Source organism: Astatotilapia calliptera, chromosome 5 (genome assembly GCF_900246225.1).
Source record: "Astatotilapia calliptera chromosome 5, fAstCal1.2, whole genome shotgun sequence".
In the NCBI taxonomy this organism is placed as follows: Eukaryota; Metazoa; Chordata; class Actinopteri; order Cichliformes; family Cichlidae; genus Astatotilapia; species Astatotilapia calliptera.
In genome coordinates, this window is record NC_039306.1 from 2,958,121 (window position 1) to 2,981,065 (window position 22,945).

The 22,945-nt window shown below is 43.4% G+C and overlaps 1 protein-coding gene across 4 annotated transcripts in view; it reads left to right on the forward strand.

Annotated features, from left to right (window-relative positions):
* The window catches only part of pltp (phospholipid transfer protein), a 31,232-nt gene extending 8,390 nt beyond the window's left edge, over nucleotides 1-22,842 (forward strand). For all 4 annotated transcript variants that reach the window (XM_026166639.1, XM_026166642.1, XM_026166640.1 and 1 more), the window contains 10 exons: nucleotides 70-133; nucleotides 361-516; nucleotides 591-767; nucleotides 893-952; nucleotides 7,245-7,409; nucleotides 9,265-9,332; nucleotides 18,138-18,180; nucleotides 20,483-20,546; nucleotides 20,632-20,708; nucleotides 21,849-22,842. In XM_026166639.1, coding sequence (XP_026022424.1) covers nucleotides 70-133; nucleotides 361-516; nucleotides 591-767; nucleotides 893-952; nucleotides 7,245-7,409; nucleotides 9,265-9,332; nucleotides 18,138-18,180; nucleotides 20,483-20,546; nucleotides 20,632-20,708; nucleotides 21,849-21,968 — 994 coding nt within the window. In that variant the 3' untranslated portion in view covers nucleotides 21,969-22,842. The remainder of the gene's footprint in view (nucleotides 1-69; nucleotides 134-360; nucleotides 517-590; nucleotides 768-892; nucleotides 953-7,244; nucleotides 7,410-9,264; nucleotides 9,333-18,137; nucleotides 18,181-20,482; nucleotides 20,547-20,631; nucleotides 20,709-21,848) is intronic.
* The last annotated feature ends 103 nt before the right edge of the window (nucleotides 22,843-22,945 follow it).

Consider the following 22,945-nt stretch of genomic DNA (forward strand, 5'->3'; position numbering starts at 1 on the left):
ACATTAAATGCATGATGTGACTTATGTGACAGTATCAGCCAACCAGGAAGCTCTGTGTCTTTTTTAAAGGAGAGTTTACGGCTTCCTGGCCAGATTTCTGACAACAGGCATGCGCTTCCTCCTCAACCAAAAGGTACCTGGTCACCTGTCACTCTCTGACATGTCTGTCTTTCTCCTGTCTCTCCTCCCTCACCTGTCTCCCCATCCGTCTGTCTCACCTCCCTCACCCATCCCTCTCTCCCTCACCTCTTGCGCTCACCTGTGTCATCTCCCTCACCTGTCTCCTTTGTGTCACCTGTGTCACCTGTCCCATAACTCCCTCTCTCTCTCTCACCGGTCTCCTCTATCTCTTTCGCTCAGATCTGCCCGGCTCTGGATCATGCCGCTCTGGTTCTTGTGAACTCACTGTTGGAGACGATCCCAGTGAGGACAGAAGTTGATCAGTTTATTGGAATCGATTATTCGCTGATTGATGATCCCGTGGTGACGTCCCGGAGCCTCGACATGCACTTCAGGGTGAAGATTACCTGAGATTACCTGATGTAGTTTTTATAGAGGCCATAAATGAATTGTGTCTGTTGTTTCCTCAGGGGATGTTCTTCGACCTTTCTCACCAGAACGTCTCGTTGGTGAACTATGCTGTGGAACCCGTCATCAAAGAGTATGACCGGATGGTATACTTGGCACTGTCCGAGTTCTTCTTCGACAGTGGCTTGTTCTCCTACTACACGGCCGGAGTCTTTCAGATGCACATAGTCAATGAAAAGGTCAACCAGCATAAACAAAACATTTAGACTTAACCCTAACCCAGAACCATAAAAACCAGAACATCTAAAACCATCACAGAAGTCACTAGTTTCCTGTTTGCTGTTTGTTTCTTGTACCTGCTCAGATGCCCAAAGATCTGGAGATGTTATTGAGAACCACCTACTTTGGACTCATCATGATGCTGGTGAGCAGACACAGCAGAAACATGACTGAAACACAAGAGCAACACAATAGAAACAGAACAGAGATGAAGTGCAAGAGTAAAGGCTCATTAAAAAAGAGGTTTGTTTAATGGGATGCACCACCAGATATTGGGTAAAGCAGAAATGTCAGAATCCCAGCTAAAAACTCACAAAAGCATTTCAACAACCACCAAACAGCTAAAACAACAAACAATTAAAGAACTGGTAAACAGATTCTGCAATTCAATTTAATTTTATTTATATAGTCGCCTCAAGGTGCTTCATATGGTAAGGTAGATACAGAGAAAAATCCAACAATCACATGACCCCCTACGAGCAAGCACTTTGGCAACAGTGGGAAGGAAAAACTCCCTTTTAACAGGAAGAAACCTCCGGCAGAACCAGGCTCAGGGAGGGGCGGGGCCATCTGCTGTGATTGGTTGGGGTGAGAGAAGGAAGACAGGATAAAGACATGCTGTGGAAGAGAGACAGAGGTTAATAACATATATGATTCAATGCAGAGAGGTCTGTTAACACATAGTGAGTGAGAAAGGTGACTGGAAAGGAAAAACTCTCCTGAGTTTCTCTGATACACCGGCTACATAGGGGATGACAATGTTGTTGCGTCTGTCCTTCTTATCCTCCCTCGCTGGTGTCTGGTCTTCTTTTCTGTGCCTCTTTGCTGACTTTAAGAACGCCCATTTAGGATAGCCGCACGTTTTGAGTGCTTCCTTTACATGTGTGTGTTGCTTCTTTTTTCCTTCAGGCTTAGAGGGAACATGTTCTGCCCGGTGGTGTAGGGTCCTAATTACTCCAAGTTTGTGTTCCAGAGGGTGATGGGAGTCAAAGAGGAGGTACTGGTCCGTGTGTGTGGGCTTCCGGTAAACTTCGATGTTGAGTTTGCTGTTCTCTTCAATGTGCACGGCGCAGTCCAGGAAAGGCAAACAGTCGTCCTTTGTGTCTTCCCTGGTGAACTTGATGCTTTTATCCACAGCGTTAATGTGCGCAGTGAAGGATTCCACTTCTTGTGTCTTGATTTTGACCCAGGTGTCGTCCACATATCTGTACCAGTGGCTGGGTACTCTTCCCTGAGCAAAGATCACAACATCACTGTTTTACCAGCTGATAAGGGAAGATGCACCGTGGTCCTAAATACTACAGATTACCACACAAAGATCACTACACTCCTCAGTGACAACAATACCTACGAAGCCTTAAAGCGAGACCCCACAAGCAGCTACAAAAAGAAAGTTATAGCTTGCATTCAAGACTTTGAAAAGGACAAAATCACTGACCGCCTTACATATCACCGTCTTTACCCAGGGGATACCATACCCTGCATTTACGGACTTCCTAAAATCCACAAGGAAGCTGTCCCACTCAGACCCAAAACACCTTGCTACCATCCTTGCACCTCTCGTGGAGAACACCCCACACCACATCAAGAACTCCACTGACTTCACCGACAAGGTCCAGAAACTTACCCTGGATCCAGATGAAACGATGGTGTCCTTTGATGTAGTCTCTCTCTTCACTTGCATACCCACCACAGAGGCCGTGGAGACTGTCAGAAGGATGGAAGTAGTCTGAACAGTTTATGGCTGGGGTGACTGGAGTCCTTGATGATCCTTCCCGCTTTACTGAGGCACCGCTTCCTGTAGATGTCTTGGAGGGAGGGAAGCTCACCTCCAATTATCCGTTCAGAGCACCGCACTACTCCCTGGAGAGCTTTGCGGTTGTAAGCAGTGCTGTTGCCGTACCAGGTGGTGATGCATCCAGTAGAAGGAAGCAATAGAACGTCCTGAGGATGCGGGCGCTTATGCCTAATCTTTTCAGTCTCCTGAGAAAGAAGAGGCGCTGCTGCGCCTTCTTCACTGTTTTGTTTATGTGTCCTGACCACGTAAGATCCTCAGCCAGATGTACACCAAGAAACCGGAAGCTGCTCACTCTCTCCACAGCAGCGCCGTTGATGGTGATGGGGGTGTGTACTTCTCTGCACCTCCAGAAGTCCACTATCAACTCCTTTGTCTTTGCGACGTTGAGGGTGAGATGGTTGTCTTGACACCAGTGGGTCAGGGCGCTGACCTCCTCCCTGTAAGCCGTCTCATCACCGTTGGTGATAAGACCCACCACTGTAGTGTCGTTTGCAAACTTGACAATGATGTTGGAATTGTTAACCTCAGTGTGTGAAGAGGACTCTCCATTTACATGCACAAACTGGAGTCTATTAGATAGATATGATACAAACCACTGCAGTGCAGTACCTGTAATACCTACAGCATGTTCTAATCGCTCTAATAGGATATTATGGTCGACAGTATCGAACGCTGCACTGAGGTCTAGCAGGACAAGCACAGAGATGAGTCCACTGTCAGAGGCCATAAGAAGATCATTTGTAACCTTCACTAAAACTGTTTCTGTGCTGTGATGAGCTCTGAAACCTGACTGAAACTCTTCAAATAAACCTCTGCAGATGATCTGTTAGCTGTTTGACAACTACTCTTTCAAGGATGTTTGATATAAAGGAAGGTTGGAGATCGGCCTATGGAAGTAAGACTGCTGGGTCTAGAGATGGTTTTTGAGTAAAGGTTTAACTACAGCCAGCTTGAAGGCCTGTGGTACATAGCCGATCATTAGAGATAGGTTGATCATATTTAAGATCGAAGCATTAATTAATGGCAGGACTTCTTTGAGCAGTTTTGTAGGAATGGGGTCTAAAAGACACGTTGATGGTTTGGAGGAAGTAATTATTGAAGTTAACTCAGAAAGATCAATTGGAGAAAAAGAGTCTAACTTAACATCAATGGTAGTAAGAGTAGCTGTAGATAATATTACATCTGTGGGATGATTATTGGTCATTTTTTCTCTAATGATTAAAATTTTATTTGTGAAGAAGTTCATGAAGTCATTACTAGTTAATGTTAAAGGGATGGTTGGCTCAACAGAGCTCTGACTTTTTGTCAGCCTGGCTACAGAGCTGAAGAGAAACCTGGGGTTGTTCTTATTTTCTTCAATCAGTGATGAATAGTAAGATGTTCTGGCTTTGCGGAGGGCTTTCTTATAAAGCAGCAAACTATTTCTCCAGGCTAAATGATGATCCTCTAAATTTGTGACACGCCATTTCCTCTCCAGATTACGAGTCATCTGCTTTAGGGTACGTGTTTGAGAATTATACCACGGAGTCAGGTACTGTCATGGTCCTGGGCCATGTTGGCCCAGTATTCTTAGTTTTCTTGTATGTTTGTATTTTGTTCCCTATTTAGGCCATATTTCCTGAGTTGCCCTGTTGTGTTGTTCCCTAAGTGTTTTCCCTTCGTGGCTTTTACCCCCTGTGTTCCCCTCTGTGTATCTGTGAGCCCTCGTCTCTCCTTATATTTTATTCCATGTTTCCCCTGCCCGTTATGTCTAAGTTCTCCCCGTGCTCTCTCTCCCCCCTGTGTGCCCTCTGTGTATTTATGAGCCCTCGTCTCCCTTTGTGGTTGTTCCATGTTTCCCCTGCCCGTTATGTCTGTGTTTTCCCCGTGCTCTCTCTCCTCCTGTCCGAACCTCTGTACTTCCTGTTTGACTCTGCCTGTCTCCCGTCAGTGTTATGTTCACCCCGCCCTGTCTCGTTATGGTTATCTGTGTCAGCTGTGTTCCCCGTGTGTTCCCACTTTCCTCGTTAACCCTCTGTGTATTTCTGTCTGCGTCTCCCTCTGTTCGGCGTCGCGTTCTCCCTCATGCTGTGTGTGATTCTCCCCGTGGTTCCTGGTTTACTTTATGTTTAGCTTTCCCAGTTTAGTTTAGTACTGTTTTCGTGTTCCACTTTTTGCCAGCATTAAAGCTGTGTTTTTGAGTTTATGTTTTGTCTCCGTGAGTTTGCGTTTGGGTCCTCTCCTGCCTGCCACACAGCCGAATCATGACAGGTACTTCTGATTTGAGACCTTAGTTTTCACAGGAGCTACAGTATCCAGAGTCGTACGTAGTGAGGAGGTGAAATTATTAACAAGATAATCGACCTCTGTTGGAGCAGCGTTCAGATAGCTGCTTTGCTCTGTGTTGGTACAGGGCATTGAAGATGATAACAGTGGGTGGATTATATTCTTAAACTTAGTTACAGCGCTTTCAGAAAGACATCTACTGTGATAAAGTCTACTCTCCACCGCTGTGTAATCAATTATTGTAAATGTAAATGTTATCAGGAAATGATCAGACAGGAGAGGGTTTTCAGGAAACACTGTTAAATGTTCAGTTTCTATGCCATATGTTAAAACAAGGTCTAGAGTGTGATTAAAGTGGTGGGTGGGTTCTTTTACGTTTTGAGAGAAACCAACTGAGTCAAAAAGATGTAAACACAAAGCATGGAACCCATGTTCACCCAACGGTTCACCATGACTAGAAACAGGTGAGATTACAGCTGAACTTAAACTACTGACACAGATGAAGTAAAACATAATGCACACGGACAAAAAGGCTAACACAACAAAACAGGAAACATACATGGGAACTGAACAGTGACGAAGTCCAACTGAAACACTGGGTCAAGGAACCCTGACACACATGTGAAAAACATTGAAATCAATTCCCTCTTACTTTTGCTGTCTTGCTTCAGTCAAGTTAAAAACTTCCTGCCTAGCTGTATCTCTCAGTGTGCTTCATTTCCCAAATACTGCAAAATTCGGCAAAATTGCAAAATGCTTATGTGAAACTCCACGGCAGACCCGAAGCCATATTTGTGCTTTGCAGCATATTTTATTTGCACATACAGTTGCTGAATATACATATGAACGGCCGCAGTGTCCTAATTCCAAACACCAGCAACAACAAACATAGGTACAATATTTGGCTTTATATTTTTGTGTTTTAATAATAATAATAATAATAATAATAATAATACATTTTATTTGAAAGCGCCTTTCAAAACACTCAAGGTCACTGTACATAGTAGAGTAAAAGCAACATAAAAGCAAGAAGTTTACAGAATCATAAAAGCATAAGACATAAACAAATAAAATAGCAGAGTGGAGAGGTTATGTGGGATAAGCTATTTTGTACAAGTGGGTTTTGAGTTTGGACTTAAAGAGAGAGAAGGAAGAGATGTTTCTTAAATCAGGAGGTCGGGAATTCCAGAGTCGTGGAGCAGCTGAAAGCCCTGCTCCCCATGGTTGCAAGACGGGGGGAAGGGACGGAGAGAGAAAGGGAAGAAGAAGATCTGAGACAACGAGATGGGGCGGTGATCTTAACCAGATCAGAGAGATATGGAGGAGAGAGATGATGAATAGCCCTAAATGTATACAAGAGTATTTTGAAATTGATGCGATATTTGACCGGGAGCCAATGAAGCTGCTGCAAGACAGGAGTGATGTGGTGGACAGAAGGGGTCCTGGTGATGATAGGGGCAGCAGAGTTCTGGACGCGTTGGAGCTTGTGGATGGATTTTTGAGTAAGACCAAAAAGAAGTGAATCACAATAATCAATCTGGGAAGTAACAAGGCTATGGACAAGAAGGGCAGCGGCATGTGGGGAGAGAGAAGGACGGAGACGATTAATGTTGCGCAATTGAAAATATGCAGACCGAGTAATATTATTAATGTGTGAATTGAAAGATAGAGTGCTGTGGAGGATGAGACCCAAGCTTTTCACAGAGGAAGAAACGAAGACCGGCGAGTTATTGATAGTAACACAGAAACTGTTGGTTCTGGATAATGTAGATTTAGAGCCGACCAAGAGGAGCTCGGATTTATTACTGTTGAGTTTGAGAAAATTAGAAGAGAACCATGAATTTAGTTCAGCTAAACAGAGGGTGAGGGAGGATGGGGGAAGAGCAGAATCAGGTTTAGTGGACAGATAAAGCTGGGTGTCATCGGCATAACAGTGAAACTGGATATTGTATTTACGGAAAATATGTCCAAGCGGTAGATAATGAAAAGAAGGGGCCCAGGACAGATCCCTGGTGCACGCCAGTGGTCAGAGGAAAGGGCTGAGAAGTAAAGGATTTGAGTTGAATGAACTGAGTGCGATCAGACAAGTATGATATGATGAAGATATGGTTTTATCCTCAATTACTTTGAAACAGTGGCCTCTGCTGTGATATCATTGTGTTTTTGATGAAGTCTCACAAGTGTCAGCTTTATTTTGATATCAAGATGATTTACACAGTTTGTAATTGCTGAGAAATAGTCAGTTAGCTCTGGGCACGTCATTTTCCAGCAGGAATGTTAGGAATAACCCTGGGGCTTAACAAGTTAATAAAGTTAAACTTTTCAGTGTGTAACACCAGCCTGATTTTCTGTTCTCCTTGTGTACTCTGGGTAGAACCCGGCACTGGTGGATGCTCCACTGTCTCTCCAGCTCGCCGTCAACTCTCCGCCCAAAACCTCCATCAAGACGTCTGGAGCCACGGTTGTCATGACTGCCATCGTCAATGTGATGGTGCTGCCTCCAGGTCAGCCTCCGGTTCAGCTGAGCAGCATGACCATGGTATACACACACACACACACACACACACACACACACACACACACACACACACACACACACACACTAAAGACTGTACACTGTGGTCTGGTTTGATACTGCTGATCACTGCGTCATGATAACGTTCTTAAGGACTTGTTTAGGATTACTGGTGTTGTTTTAAAATGGGTCATGTCATATCTAACAGATCTTTTACTGTTTGTATGAGTCAGTGATATCTGAAATAACAGTTCTGCCTTTGATAGAAATTGTCTTAGCTGGGCTGGTCTGGTTGCCACGCTGGTGACCTGATAATCTGGTGAAGACTGGATGGCTGCACTGGTCCTTTTAAAAGGCTGATTATATGTGTTTGATGGCTTTTAATCTGAGGCAGAAAGACAAACTCCAAATCCACCCTAACCGGAGGGAGGATAACAGCTGTTCTTTAAAAACACACCGCAGGAACCTCTCATGACTTCCTTATCATCTAATGAATATTTCTAAACTCAGACTGCTGGTGTCAAAAGGCTGAACTGCTCTTACTGATTATTGTGACCGTCGTCTTTCTTCTGTTTTAACAAATTAGCTTTGACTTGTCTTCAGACTGTGCAAAATGCTGCGTCAAGACTTTTACCTGTCACCAGCTGAAGCTCACATGTCACTCCATGAAGTCACTCCATGGCTTCTCTTCATTGGCTGCCAATGTAAAATAAATGGCCTGCATTTGTATAGCGCTTTACTTAGTCCCTAAGGACTCCAAAGCGCTTTACACGTTCAGTCATCCACCCATTCACACACACATTCATACACTGGTGATGGCAGCTACATTGCAGCCATAGCTGCCCTGGGTACAAGGATATTTGGCATGCAGCCTGGAGCAGCCTGGGATCGAACCACCGACCTTCTGGTTAGTGGCTGATCTGCTCTGCCACCTGAGCTACAACCACCCCATTTTAAATGTATTTTAGGTTTCACCTTAAAATTCTAGTTTTAACTTGTAGCGCCCTACATGGTGAAGCTTCCCAGTATATCTCTGACCTGCTGAAACCCCATCATTCTTCCTGAGCTCCTAGGTCATTAAGTCAATGCCCCACACACTCGGTTCATGCTGTAAAGACTCCTTTGAATCCTTTTAAAAGTTACTAAGCTTTACTTATATAACATCATACAGAGAATATATCTGTCCCAGGCAAAGAAATGAAGACGAAGACCCTAAAGAAACTCTGAAATTGTCTGTGTCTAGGCAGGCAGGACTCGAGGAGGCGGAAGAAACTCAAAATACACAGCTTTATTGCTGGGATGAAGCAGAACAGAAAAACACTAACTAAACTGGGAGTACCGAATAACTAGACAGGTTGGAAAACAGAGCACACAGAGGGAGAGAGGGTGAACAGACGTTAAGGACGCGACAGTGACACAAAGGCACACTGGGCTTAAATACACTGAGGGAGTCATCAAGGAATTAGAGACAGAAGGGGAACACAGCTGGGAGAAATAAGACCTAACGAGACAGGGGGAGCAAAGCTGGAACACTGACATCAGACAGGAACAAGAACCTTCAAAGTAAAACAGGAAACAAAACACACTTTACTAAGACACGGACTAGACAGAGAGAGACAGACTTGACACTGACCAAAGCCTACTAAATAATAATCATAATCAAAACAGTATCACTGATAAATCAAACCATAAATCATAATCTAGAAAAACAGAAAGCTGGGTCAACATGACCCAGAACCGTGACAGAAATGTGGTTGAAGCATCCCTATGGCTTCAGTGTTTGCGCCTTCTTGTCATTTATGATCTTTGAGCCTTTCAACAAGAAAAAACTCACAGACTTTGAGGTGGAAACTAAAAGCGTCTTTTTCCCTTCTTGCAGGAGACCAAGTTCAATGCCAAAGTTTCCATGAGAGGAAAACGTCTGTCTGTTCACACTGACCTACGCAGGTTTGCATGTTTCACTTCTTTGTTTCTGCAACATGTTCATTAAATATCAGATTGGCCTAACCCAGTCACCCCACACTCACTCGATTGTGTTTGCACATTGAAATCTGTAGCAAGATTTTTTTCCTGTAGCAATATTTGAATCTTGATCTTCCTTACTGTGAAAATCAGTCTCAAGTTTCAAGTTTTATTTTATCCTATATATGTAAGAGTGGCACATCACTACCAGCAAAGAAATTCTTAGGCTCAGAGCCCCCTCAATATTTCATGTAGAAAAAAAGCAAAATTGCACACAAGGTAATACTAATACAAAACACAGTATATCCTTGTAACTCCTTGGCTCTTGAGGGAGGCGGCCGCACTTTCTCTCTCTCCCTTATCTTCCCTGCTGGGCTTCTCATGTCTTTTATATAGTCTCGATTATTCTCTAACCCAGGGGTCGGCAACCTTTCTGATGACGAGCGCATCTAAAATTTCCTCAGAAGTCAGTGTGCCATATGACTGCATTAGCAATAAATTTAATAACGCTCTACATGAACAGTTACACACTGTATAGAACAACTTTATAGGATTATATTTGTGTGCAGATGTTGGCAGCTGTCAGCGAATAGTTATCAGCTATTATGAAACAAAAAAAAGACTTTTTATCCATAACAGCAAATGAACTGCACAACAGAAAATACAAATGCTATTTATGGTCTCCTCACAACAATGATAAGAAAAATAAACTGGGCCAATATGATGACATGTTTGTTAATACAGAGACACACATGTGAATGTGATCTCTGGTCTCCCACTCAGAGACACAGGTCTCCAAGTGTCCAGCATTCAGAGGCTGCCTGAGGACTCATGTGATAGAAAATCTGCTCACACAGATATGTAGAGCCAAATACTGTCAATAAGGCCTCTGCAATGTTCTGAAGACAGTTAAACTTGTCAGGCAGTGATGTCCAGCAGGTGAACATGCAGCTCCATGAACACGCACAGCTGTGGATTCCAGCTGTGTTCGTAGTTCTGCAAACTTTGACCCCACAGAGTCGAGCTTTTCTGTTCAATCAACTGCATTTCAATGTCGCATTAACTGGCATTAACTCAGCCAGTTAATGTGAGACAAACCCAGCTGCTCTTTAAAGCTTTCTGGTTTGATCAGAAAAGAAAATATTGGTCCATACGCCTGAAAGTCCTGAAAACACATTGTGAATTCTGTCTCGAGTACGGATGTATTCGTGTTTTTCCGTGGTGCTGATGCTGCGCTGAGCGGACAGCTGCTGAAGAATTTAAAGTGTCAGAATGTGGAAATTTAAACATCGCTTGAAAAAACTGCCAGCTAGCAACGTCCCTCTCACTGGTAGGCTAAGTTATTTTTAGCTAATTACAAGTTGAATCTGGTAGTTGGGGTTGTTAGCTAAGATACTGTCATTAAGAAGCGGCACAACTAATGTGTCTATGTGAGCTAATTTGCGATGTGCACCACTGGTGCGGCCATTTATTTTTTTAATGCACCTTCTGAGATTAATTCACTGCGTGTCGTGCCCAGGCCTGGACTGGGACAAAACATCAGCCTGGGCATTTTGACTAGAGACCGGCCCCCCAGGTATTAAAGCCATAAAGCCTTTGAATGAAAACAGACGCTGTGGTGACAGTGATGTACAGTCTTGTTGGTATATGTGTGATTTCTATACATTTTACATCAGATAAAAACTTTGGTTGTTAGATTCAGATAATTATTTATTAAAAGCGAAACATTTCATACTGTACTAATGTATGCATATTTCATGTGTTTTTATTTGATGTAGGTTTGGGAGAGAGCAGGGATGGGAGGTGTGTGTGTGGGGGTGGTGTTCTTATTACTGCGGCATATTACTGTGAAAACAAACCTTTATATGCTGTTGCAAAAAGCAATAAAAAATATTGTTTAATAAAAAATAAATAAATAAATAAAAGCGAGACATTTTAACTGAAAATAAGAAAGAAAAGTATTTCTTTGTGCCCCCCTCTCCCTGTTAATGCCCTACCTGCCCTCTGGCAACACTTTGCTAGACACGCCCCTGCACAGTTACCAGCTGTCAGCTACTTAGAAAAGGATCCTGGTGTTATTTGTCTCTCAGAAACAGTTCATAACTTCAACTCATCCATGTCACCTAAAAGGTAAACCTGTTTCTCCATCACAGCTCTGATGATTCAGTAAGGACATCTCCTGGTTTCATCTTCATGTTTCCCTCTCACCACATATCCAAACCGACATCATGACTAGCAGCTTTACAGCTGTGGCTCCAGCAAACATCAGCTGATACTAGAAATTAATATTAAATAAATTCTAACAACAGCTGATCAAACGTGCTGCTGTTGTTTAGCGTGACATCTGCTGATCATTGATCAGTTTCATGATTGAAGGAGCAACAGGAGAGGGAGGGGGAGAGACTGAGAGAAGAAGAGGCAGCTGTGCAGCGTAACGACGCAGAAAAACTGCAGCTTTGTGTTCCTTTTCACCTCAATAAGAAACACGTAATATTTTCACTGAATACGGGATGATTCCGTTTTTTATGGGACAGTTGGCAACTCTACTAACTGACCTTATGAATAAAATAAAGTTCATTATCAGTAACATCAATTACCCACCCAGCTGTATAGAAACTCCGTCATGCTAGCTACAATACAGTTACAATAACTCAACTGACGGTAAAAAGTCAGCATAACGAAAATAAACTCCACCTAAACTTGGTTTATATCTGACCCAGATAGACTGCAGGTCATAACTTCTTACCTGGAGTTCACCTGACACTCAGACCGGCGGCCGCCTCGGGTCTCGCCGCCTCGGGTCTCTCCTCCTCCTGCCTCTCCTTCCCTCATCCACCTGCTGGGTTAGGGTTGAAGACACACAGACTAAATACACACAGGAGGATAATGAGGGAAATGGAAACACATGGGGAAACAGCTGACACACATGAACATAACGACGTCACGAGGGGAAAGTAAAACTAAAAACATTGAACATAGGAACACAGGACCCCTTCAAAATAAAACAGGAAACATAATGAGACGCAGACATGACTACATGAACTTGACAACGTAAGACAGACATGAAACACATGAAGGGCAAGGGAGACTTCACAGGGGTTGGAAGACACAAAGGGAATCTAAAAACAAATGAACTAGAAAAGCTGGGCAATGAGTTTAATCACATACTATAAACATCAAAATAAACTAAAACTCAAAACACCGGGTCATAAGACCCAGGATCGAGACAACATAACATAACATCTTGAAGAAGAACAACGGGAATTCAGACCTGGTGACCAGTGACGGACATTAGACCAACTCTTAAATTGGATGCAGTTTGTTCGCACTAACCAAAACAACTGCCATCTTCATCTCATGCGCCCCCCCCCCCCCCTGGCGCCAGCTGGATGCTCAAGGCAAAAGCTAAGGGGAATAACAATTCTCCTTCAGATAACAAGACTGTGTTGTCACGTGTCTGTGAAGGTTCTCAGTCATCCAGGTCATCGTAGTCAAAGGAGCTTGCAAAGAAAAGCATCTGGACTTCTTTAAGTTGCTTGAAGACGGGTAACCCTAACCCTAATCCAGTTTTGAGATCCCTTCCCAGACGCCTTAACGCCCACTCACATCCTGGGCCATCTGACCTCAGGAATTCGCATGATAAGGTGGGGCCAGGTTTCACAATGAACACACCCGAAACTCTGGCTGATTGGGACCCACGCCCAGTTTCCCACCTTGGCTCAGGCGATTAGAGGATCATCAGGGGGTCCTTTTGTCCCTCTGTGGGGGGAAACTCCCACTAGGTTTATATCTGGGACTCTCCACCATTTGACCTTAGAACTGAAGAAGCTTCTCGGATGAGAGGTGAAACGTCTTCAAGCAACTTAAAGAAGTCCAGACGCTTTTCTTTGCAAGCTCCTTTGACTGTGTTGTGACTTTCTCCCTCCTCGTTCAAGGTCACCCGCGTCGACTGAAGATTGTTGACTTTGCTTAACCGGGAGAAGGGACACTTTCTCTCGGCTGAATGAGGAACACACACACATACACACACATACGCATGTACACTGACACAGACCTACACTCACCCCCCCATCCCCTCCAAACGCCTCCGAAGCGTCTGTCTGCTATGTTGTGAGATGTGATGATTCATGTGCTAAGGGTTTTTTTTCTGTTGGATCTCCCTGTTGGAGCTCAGTCTGGAGGGAGTTCTTTGTTCTCCTCATCTTTCCTCATGTTGTGCATTTTCAATTGTTATACCTCTCTGACCTGTTTTGCAGTCCAGCAGCCTGATGGCCTGTGGGTAGAAACTGTCCCTGAATCTGGTCCTGTGAAGAGTGTTAGGCTGGGTGGGCTGGGAGCAGAGAGGATCATCTGGGCCTGTAGAGGTCCTGGATGACCGGCAGCTCAGACCTGGTGCTATGCTGTGCATAGAACTTCCAGTATGTTCTGGAAGCTGTTGAAGAACTTCTGGTATGATGGCGCCTGTGTTTGGCTCTGCCGCTGCCGGGTGCAGTTTGTCGCGCTCCACTTTTGTATAATTTTTTTCTGCTCTGCTGTTCTCATTTAGTTTTAACGATGTATTGGCTGCCTTGGTGTATGATCGTCTGGCTTTGCTATCCATCCGATCCTCTATGATGCCTCACGATGTCTCTTCGTCCTCCTTTCGGCATTTTCCACCCTCCTCCATCAGCTGGATCTTCGTCGGGCATTTTCGCCACGGAGAAGGAGAAGAGGAGGTATTCAGGTAAAGCTCAGGCTTTACTGGCGGTGGGGTTCGGCTGGTAAGCGACGCCGAGCGTGCCTTGTCTCCTGAGCTCAGAGAAGCTCCATGGAGGGGGACTTGTTTTCCACGTCCCTGTTTGGATACGCTGGGCCCGGCTCTTTGAGACCGGCCTGCCTGAGGAGGGTTTATCCAGACTCTTCTGCCGGCTGGCTTTTTCTTCCCACGGTGAGCGGATTCTACGAGCGTGATGGTTCAAACCCTGAGTTTCCTTTAACTCGAGCCTCCGCAAATACAGAGGCTTCTACTGAATATGGCGCTTTTTAACACTCGATCTCTGTCTAATAAATCATTCTTGTTGAATGATTTTATATTATCTAAAAAACTGGATTTTTTAGGGAGACATTCAAAGGGGCTGGGGGGGGGGGGGTATACATGTACATATATATACAAAAAACTTGAATCTTACAGTGTTTATTTATCGGATAAAATAAGTTAAATATCACCGTTATTATTGTCTGACCGGAAACAGGCCGGGGGTGTCCAAATTCAGAGGCTGCGTCCACCTGAGGACCCGGCCTTTGTGGTCTAAGTGGGCCGGGTCCTCCGGAAGCCAGGTAGACCGGAAATGTGAAATTGGACGGTCTAGCCTTCAGAATTACGTCACCTGCCGTCTGCTCCTTGCTGTCTAAAATATAACCGGAGTTCTCACACAGCAGTTTATTCAGCTGTGTGAGAACCCGGAGGAATCCTCCCGAGGGATAAAGTTTTATTTAATCTAATAACTTTAATCTCAGCCAAAACGATTTACTCACCAACAAATAAAACACAACTAAAGCACTGAAAAAGGCCAAACAATAACATGTTTAAGTTATTTGACACACAGCTACATTCTCGCCTGAAAATGTGTTAAAAGTTTATTTTGCGACCCAGAAAGAGAAATAAGAGTAATATTAAAACTAAGTAGCTGCAGTACTAGTAGCCATTGTTGGAAACTGGAATTGGCTGGGCCAGTCTGGGATATGGTTTTCAGTTTTGTTGTCCGGGTGGAAAATCAGGAGAAATTGGGGAGAATGGTCGCCCCGGGAGATTTTCGGGAGGGGCACTGAAATTCGGGATTCCCCGGAAAAATCGGGAGTGTTGGCATGTATGTCCTAGCATAGCCTATAACGTTATTGTGACGGACACATTATATGAGTGAACTTGAGTTTAAGTGACTTACAGGTTTCTTTGAAAAACACTTTCTTATATCCAGGTTCTTCCTTTTTGCTGCCGTCCTCCTCGCAGCGCAGGCTTGCCGCTGCTAAAACTAAACAGTTCCCTGAAAGGCTCAGCCAATCACATTGGCCATATTTGTCACATGACGTAGGACTCCAGCAGAGAACGTAATTTAACTCTTTCTGCTCCGCTGGGTGAATGAGACGCTGACAGATCGTTTTTTTCTTGTTGTTCTTTACTCGAAGAGATCAAATTATTGGTGGGGACAATTCAATAATAGCTGGATATTGGTGGGGACACGTCCCTTCCGTCCATGCCAAATCTACGCCCTTGCCCTATTTTATCTCGCCCTGAACTGGAGATAGCTACACATGCATTTATTTCCTCACGCTTGGACTATAGTAACTCTTTATGTGTCTAAGCAAAGGTTCTCTGGATCGTCTGCAGGTTTTCCAAAACGCTGCAGCTACGCTGTTGACAAAATCCTCCAAGTATTCTCATGTGACACCATTGCTATCTCAGCACTTTATGATTCTGTCTAGAAAGGTGCTATATAAAAAATGTAAATAAAATGTTATTATTATTTTATGGTGGGATCATCTGACCTCCTCCATAGATCTTTGTTTACAGAGCATTCCTGCCGTACCAGGTTGTGATGCAGCCAGACAGAATACTGCTTTCTTCCATTTGTGCAACATCTCTAAAGTTAGAAATATCCTGTCTCAGAGTGACGCTGAAAAACTAGTTCATGCATTTATTACTTCCAGGCTGGACGACTGTAATTCATTATTATCAGGAAGTCCTAAAAACTCCCTGAAAAGCCTTCAGCTAATCCAAAATGCTGCCGCAAAAGTCCAGACAGGGACTAGAAAGAGAGAGCAGATTTCTCCTGTTTTGGCTTCCTGTTAAATCCAGAATTCAAAATCCTGCTCCTCACATACAAGGTCTTAAATAATCAGGCCCCATCTTATCTTAATGACCTTGTAGTACCATATCACCCTATTAGAGCACTTCGCTCTCGCTCTGCAGGCCTACTTGTTGTTCCTAGAGTATTTAAAAGTAGAATGGGAGGCAGAGCCTTCAGTTTTCAGGCCCCTCTTCTGTGGAACCAGCTTCCAGTTTGGATTCAGGAGACAGACACTATCTCTACTTTCAAGATTAGGCTTCAAACCTTCCTTTTTGCTAAAGCATATAGTTAGGGCTGGACCAGGTGACCCTGAATCCTCCCTTAGTTATGCTGCAATAGACATAGGCTGCTGGGGGATTTTTCCTTTCCAGTCACCTTTCTCACTCACTATGTATTAACAGACCTCTCTGCATTGAATCATATCTGTTATTAACCTCTGTCTCTCTTCCACAGCATGTCTTTATCCTGTTTTCCTTCTCTCACCCCAATCGGTCGCAGCAGATGGCCCCGCCCCTCCCTGAGCCTGGTTCTGCTGGAGGTTTCTTCCTGTTAAAAGGGAGTTTTTCCTTCCCACTGTCGCCAAAGTGCTTGCTCATAGGGGGTCATATGATTGTTGGGTTTTTCTCTGTACCTATGAAGCACCTTGAGGCGACTTTTGTTGTGATTTGGTGCTATATAAATAAAATTGAATTGAATTGAATTGAAAGACAGCACATCTTCGAGGGGTTTCGCCTGGCTCTGGGCAGCCCTCGGAGACCAGGATCTAACCTGACGTCCCTTGAGATTCAGCTGAGGCTCTCCAGGCATTGCCCTCGCGCTCTGGAGGATGGATTGGAAGAGCTAGCATGTTGACCTGCCTGTTCACCACCTCATCCACATCCTCATCCAGGTTTTCAGGCCCTAGCTCACTCCCTTAGTAAATTAGCAGATCTGTTTCCATCTCATGTTCCCGGTTTATTGTCTCAGGCTGCAGCACTGTCCCCATCCTCAGTTCAGTCACCGGTAGCTCAGTCTCCTGTCCTCCAGTCTGCAGTCCAGTCTCCTGCTGTTCAGCTTCCAAGTCAGTCTCCCAGTCCGTTTTTAGCTCTGTTCCCCAATCTGCAGTCACAGCACCCAGAGCCAGCTGTGAGCTCTCTCTCTCTCCTCAGCCAGAGGTTTCCACACCGCCTGATCAAGCGATTGCCACCGCCTTGTCCACATTGGGTTTGGCATCGGTGGCCACCTTCCAGGCCGCTGACTGACCTTCCTCGCCATTACCGGCCACCAGGCCGCCGTCTTCTTCGCGGCCAGCCTCCACACCTGCGGAGTGGCCACCGCTGTCTTCCTCGCAGCCAGCCTCTGGACTTGCTGAGTGGCCGCCGCCGCCTTCCGCCAGATCGACTCCAGCGTCACTGCTGGCCACGTGGCCGCCCACAAGATCGACTCCAATGCCACCCCTGGCCACACGGCCACCCACCAGGACTGATTCATTCTGGACTCTGTGTTCAGCTGTTCACTCACCAGTCTCCAATCAGTCACTATTCAGCCGGTGTATTTAAGTCCTCAGTTTCATCCTGGTCATTGTCTTGTCATTGATGTTGTCGTTCCTGTGTGTGCCCTATGCTCAGTCAGCCATTCAGCCAGTCTTTCAGTCGTCCAGGCAGTCAGCCATCTCATGGTCTGTTCATTTCTCCATTGTCTACAATAAATCACCAATCTTCACCTACCTGCTATTCCTGCGTTTGGGTCCTCTCTTCCTCTCATCCACACACACCCCTGACACCACGGACTACACCTGTCATCGCTCACCTTCTACAGGAATGAAAAACTCTAACCCACCACATTATGCTCTCACACCGGTTCTCCAACAGAACGAACTCATCACCAACACCATCGCCATGTTGGTTAAAACTGGCTTCGTAATGATCCACCATTTTATAGCACAACTTGATTATTGATTATTTATCGACTTTTTTTCACCTTTCAGGTTTAAGATCTTCTCCAACCAGTCAGCTCTCGAGTCTCTGGCGGTAAGTTTGTTTTCATCTTACAGTAATTGGTTCAATGAGACAGCAAGGAGACTGTTAAGGGTTCAAATATTGAGGAGGGATATAGGAGGAAATCCAAAATAACAACACTGGTCCGGCCGGGTTAAGTCAAACGATGATTTTAATGGAGAGATGAACACTGTACGCAGCATCGATCTCTCTCGAACAATACACAATCAGTTGTTTTATATCATCAGGGAAATTTATAACGCCCCCTCATGCGTCATCACATGCATAAGTTTCAAAACCACAATGACTTTTAACACAGTTAAAACTAACACTAGAAGTGAAAAACATTTTCGTTAACGGAAATAAAAATAAAAACAAAAAAAGGAAAACTAACTAAAACTGTAATGAGTGTTCACAAAACTAACTAAAATTAACTGAATTTATAGCAAAAATGTGTTTAGTTTTCATTGATGTGTGCGTGTCCTACAATAGTCGAGGGTGAAAATGAAGTTTAGTTTCCAGATTTTTTTCTTGCTGTGTCTCATTATGCCAGCAGGTGGCAGCACGTTAGTCGAGTCGTCTGTGTTGCTGCTCCGTCCACGCGCAGAATCATGTCAGGAGAAAGCGCCAGAGTCCAATTTGGGATTACTTTGAATATGACTGTGTTTTGCTTAAAGCAAGTGTCTTGTAGTGGAAAGAGACAAATTATGAGGGACATTTCTAAAGGGAAAAAAATCCCACAATCCTTAAAGTGCGCTTGAAAAGCTCACACAAGAAGGCTAACCTAGCTTACCTTGAGAAGGTAAGGGAGCACACTCGACCCTCATCCCCAGAAACAGAAGCTAACCCCAGGCAAGGCAGTGTGATGCATCCCGAGACAACAGGACGAGGATATCTACATAACTGTGTGAGTCAATTGCCTTCAAAAAGTTTATCAATTCACTTGAACCAAAATTACGATCACCCGGTGCTGCAAGAGTTAATAGTCTCATTGGGGCCAAGATATACATTTTATAGTTGCCTGGTATCAGTGGTTGTTCATCTGCCTTTATTTATTTAAAGAACCCATAGGTGGGAATGTGAGTTGTCTGTCTCTGCGTGTTAGCTCTGCGACAGACAGGCGACCTGTCCAGGGTGCAGGTAGCTGGAATAGCAACATACCCAAGGATGAGCAGAAGAGCATGACTGATATGATGAAACTGGGATTTTGTTACACTTAATTATTGCAAACACAACTAAAACCATAACTGAAACTAATCAAAACTAAACTGAAACTAAGGATTTTCAAAAAAATAAAAACTAAACTAAACTAGCAAACAATTGGTAAAAACTAATTAAAACTGAGATAAAATTTAAAATCTGAAATCAAAACTGAATTAAAATAAAAACTAATGAAAACTGCAAAACTATTAAAACCCTGGTCACAAGCAAAATATAATTAAACTTTCACCTATGTCTGTGAAGGTTCTCAGTCATCCAGGTCATCGTAGTCAAAGGAGCTTGCAAAGAAAAGCGTCTGGACTTCTTTAAGTTGCTTGAAGACGTTTCACTTCTCATCCGAGAAGCTTCTTCAGTTCTAAGGTCAAATGGTGGAGAACTTTCACCTATAAATGAGTCCATCTACTGTGTGTGTGTGGGTGTGTGTGTGTTTGTGTCAACCTGAAATGCACTCAGTTTCACCTCACCAGCTAAACCTTGTAACCTTTCCACCAGACAGAAGGCCAGCACGTACACAACTGAAACTATATGTGTAATATATCGAATAAATGTTTTAATCAAATGATACTACTTAAAACTTAATAAAAGAATATAAAAGAATAAAAGATAACAATGAATAACCTGGTTATTCAAATAGCCCCATCCAAACTGCTCTTCAAAGTAACTTACACTTAGACTCTGCTTTAGTTTCACTTTCACAAGCACGCTCTGCAAAAGCCTGCGCTTCCTGTCTACTTTGGCACAGAGTGTACTCAGAGTTAGGCCTTTCTTTTATAATGCAATATAATCTGCATATAAACATTTAAGATTATGAAAAGCATTCAAAAGCATTTAAGATTATAGATTTAACTCAACAGTTTAAAGGGGTTATAACTGCTCCTGTAATAAAGGCTGATTGGGTGCCAATATATTTAAACATCTGAATGCAATATCAATGCTGTAGATTATGTTATTAATGCAATGATAATGATGATGACCATGAACAATAGCAGTAAAAATATTTCTCTGATCTCCACAAGACACAAAACTACAGAACAAACACTTTCTCCCTGATTTTTACACGTTCTGACCAAAACATGAAGCGTATACACCCTAAAACCTCTCTGTGTGTCTGCAGTTGATTCCTCTGCAGGCTCCTCTAAAGACGATGCTGCAGATGTCTGTAGTTCCACTGATCAACAGTAAGAACCTAATTCATCAATCAAAAAACTCACAGACCCTGAACACACCGTGACAGTGTCGCTCTGTTTGTGTGTGCTCTCTTAGACTGGACAAAGAGAGGCGTTCGGATCCCGCTGGCTGATGGGGTGGATTTCATTGAGGAGGTGGTTGAATATCATAACGTGAGTGTGATTTTACCCCTCGACTATTTGAGGAGTTTTAGACTTTTTTCATATTTATGAAAATAAAACATAAAATTGATTTTGATTAGTTGTAACACATTGAGTGGATTACAAAAAAAATTGAATAAATTTTCAAATATTTTGAATGCAAACCTGTTGTGTAAATAGATGCACATCGAAAGTGCTTTTATGGAAAATTTGTCCTCAAAAATGCACTGACAAACACAGAGTACACGTGAAGTGATGATGATCCTGATGTTGCTAAGAAACAAAAGGAAGAAACAGAGAATCTGGGTCATCCGATTCCTCGGAATAGGCAACAGAATGTCCTGGATTGATCCAGGAGTTTTCGGTCATATTTCAGGATGTCAGTCGGGCAGTTTGAGCTCTTGTTCTCGAGTTGGGACCACAACCGAGGTGGCAGATAAATCATTTCAGTGAACCGACTGACCCCGAAGAGCATCTAGCTGTGTGTGTCTGAGGTTAAATAGAATTATTTTACTGTTCCCATGTCAATGGATATTCAGTACTGGTGAACATTTTGACCCATGAGTGCACTTGTTGTATGCATGCATGTAAAGTGAACTAGCAAACATCATCATAGCTACATGCGGCTGTCTTCTTGTTTGATGGCAGATGCTCCCTTCACCCTGGCCAAAAAGGCTAAAATGACCAAAGAAAAAGTGGAAAACAGCTAAACATGAGAGGTTTTTGGACAAAGTTTGTGTTTTTTCCATTGTTTAAGCACTGCTTCCAGCCAAGAGTGATACCATATATGCCCCATAGCTGCAGAAAAGGCTAACATTGTTATCTTTTTACAAAAAACCAGCTGAACATGAGAGGTTTTTGGACCAATTTTGTGTTCTCCATTCTTTAAGCACCGGTTTGAGCACCGTTTGAGCACCGGTATCGGATAAAACCTAAACGATACCCATCCCTAAATACCACCATCAAAAAAAACAATTTACAAAAAAATTACAATTGTGACCATACACTTGTGGGCGTCACACATTTTTTTTATAATAAAGTCTTGTATTATCATTTTATTTGTTTTAGGCTTTCTTTTTTTTAAAGTCAGATTTATGCAGAAATAAACTCAGTGCTGCCCCCTGGCTGACAGGAGCTGTTCCATCTCTGCAGGGTTTCATCGTGATCGGAGCAAATCTTCACTTCAGCAAAGGGCTGAGAGAAATGGTGGTAGGAAGCTCAGAGATGGAGCAACAGACTGCCAACTCCACCGCCACCACCAGCACTGCCTAAATGTTCATACGCAGGGTTTACATAGATCTACAATTAATGTGAATATATACAACACATCATTAAAAGGATGAGTATATGATGAACAGATCAGAAAAGAACTGACAGCAGCACAGTGAGCCTTACACCTTGCAATGAGTCCAAACTAACAAGGTTACAGTTACAGACACTATTACTCCTTCTCACAGTTTAATGTATTATTCGTAGATTATCTTCAAGATTACAGGTAATTATAGTTCAGACAGTGTTGTTCACCATAGGTCACATGCACGCTGACGCTGTGAAGGTCATACAATATAAATACGAAGGACTGAATTAAACATGAAGGGAAACACTTGTATCCATGACAACACTGTGTCAGAACAACTCGAAAGTTGCCCCTCCTCTGAGGGTGTTGTTCCAGTGGGCAGAAAAGTGATCACGTGGTAGCTGTCAAGGTTTATATCTTTAACCTTTTGTTAGTTTATTCTAAAGAACTGACGTTCTGCCCGAGAACATCAATTTATATTTCATGTTCTCTCTAAAACCTCTCACTTCATGTTGATTCATGTTGTTTCTATTTACACCTGAATGTCAGGTAGCTGGAAGCCTCCTCATTGGCTCAGTTTACACATGAAACACGATTCATCACTGTCAAGCCGATTGGGGAGAAAATGCTTCGCTGTCTGATGTACTTAGATGTCTTTGACCTGATGAATCTTTCGCTTTTTGTCTCATTAGGAAGTGTAAACAGGTTAAAACTACATGATAATACTGGAAACCACTCAGGAGATTTTATCTTTCATCTGTGCTGTTGCTGGCAAACCTGTCTCACCTGTACTTACCTGAACATTAAAGATTATGGACCTGTTCAAAATAAACTGAAAGCTAAACCTGACACCTGTCAGCAGTTTATTTTTGATTATTGTAGGGTCTACCTTACAATATAAAGTGCCTCTAGGTGACTTGTTTTGATTTGGAGCAGTATAAATAAAATTGAA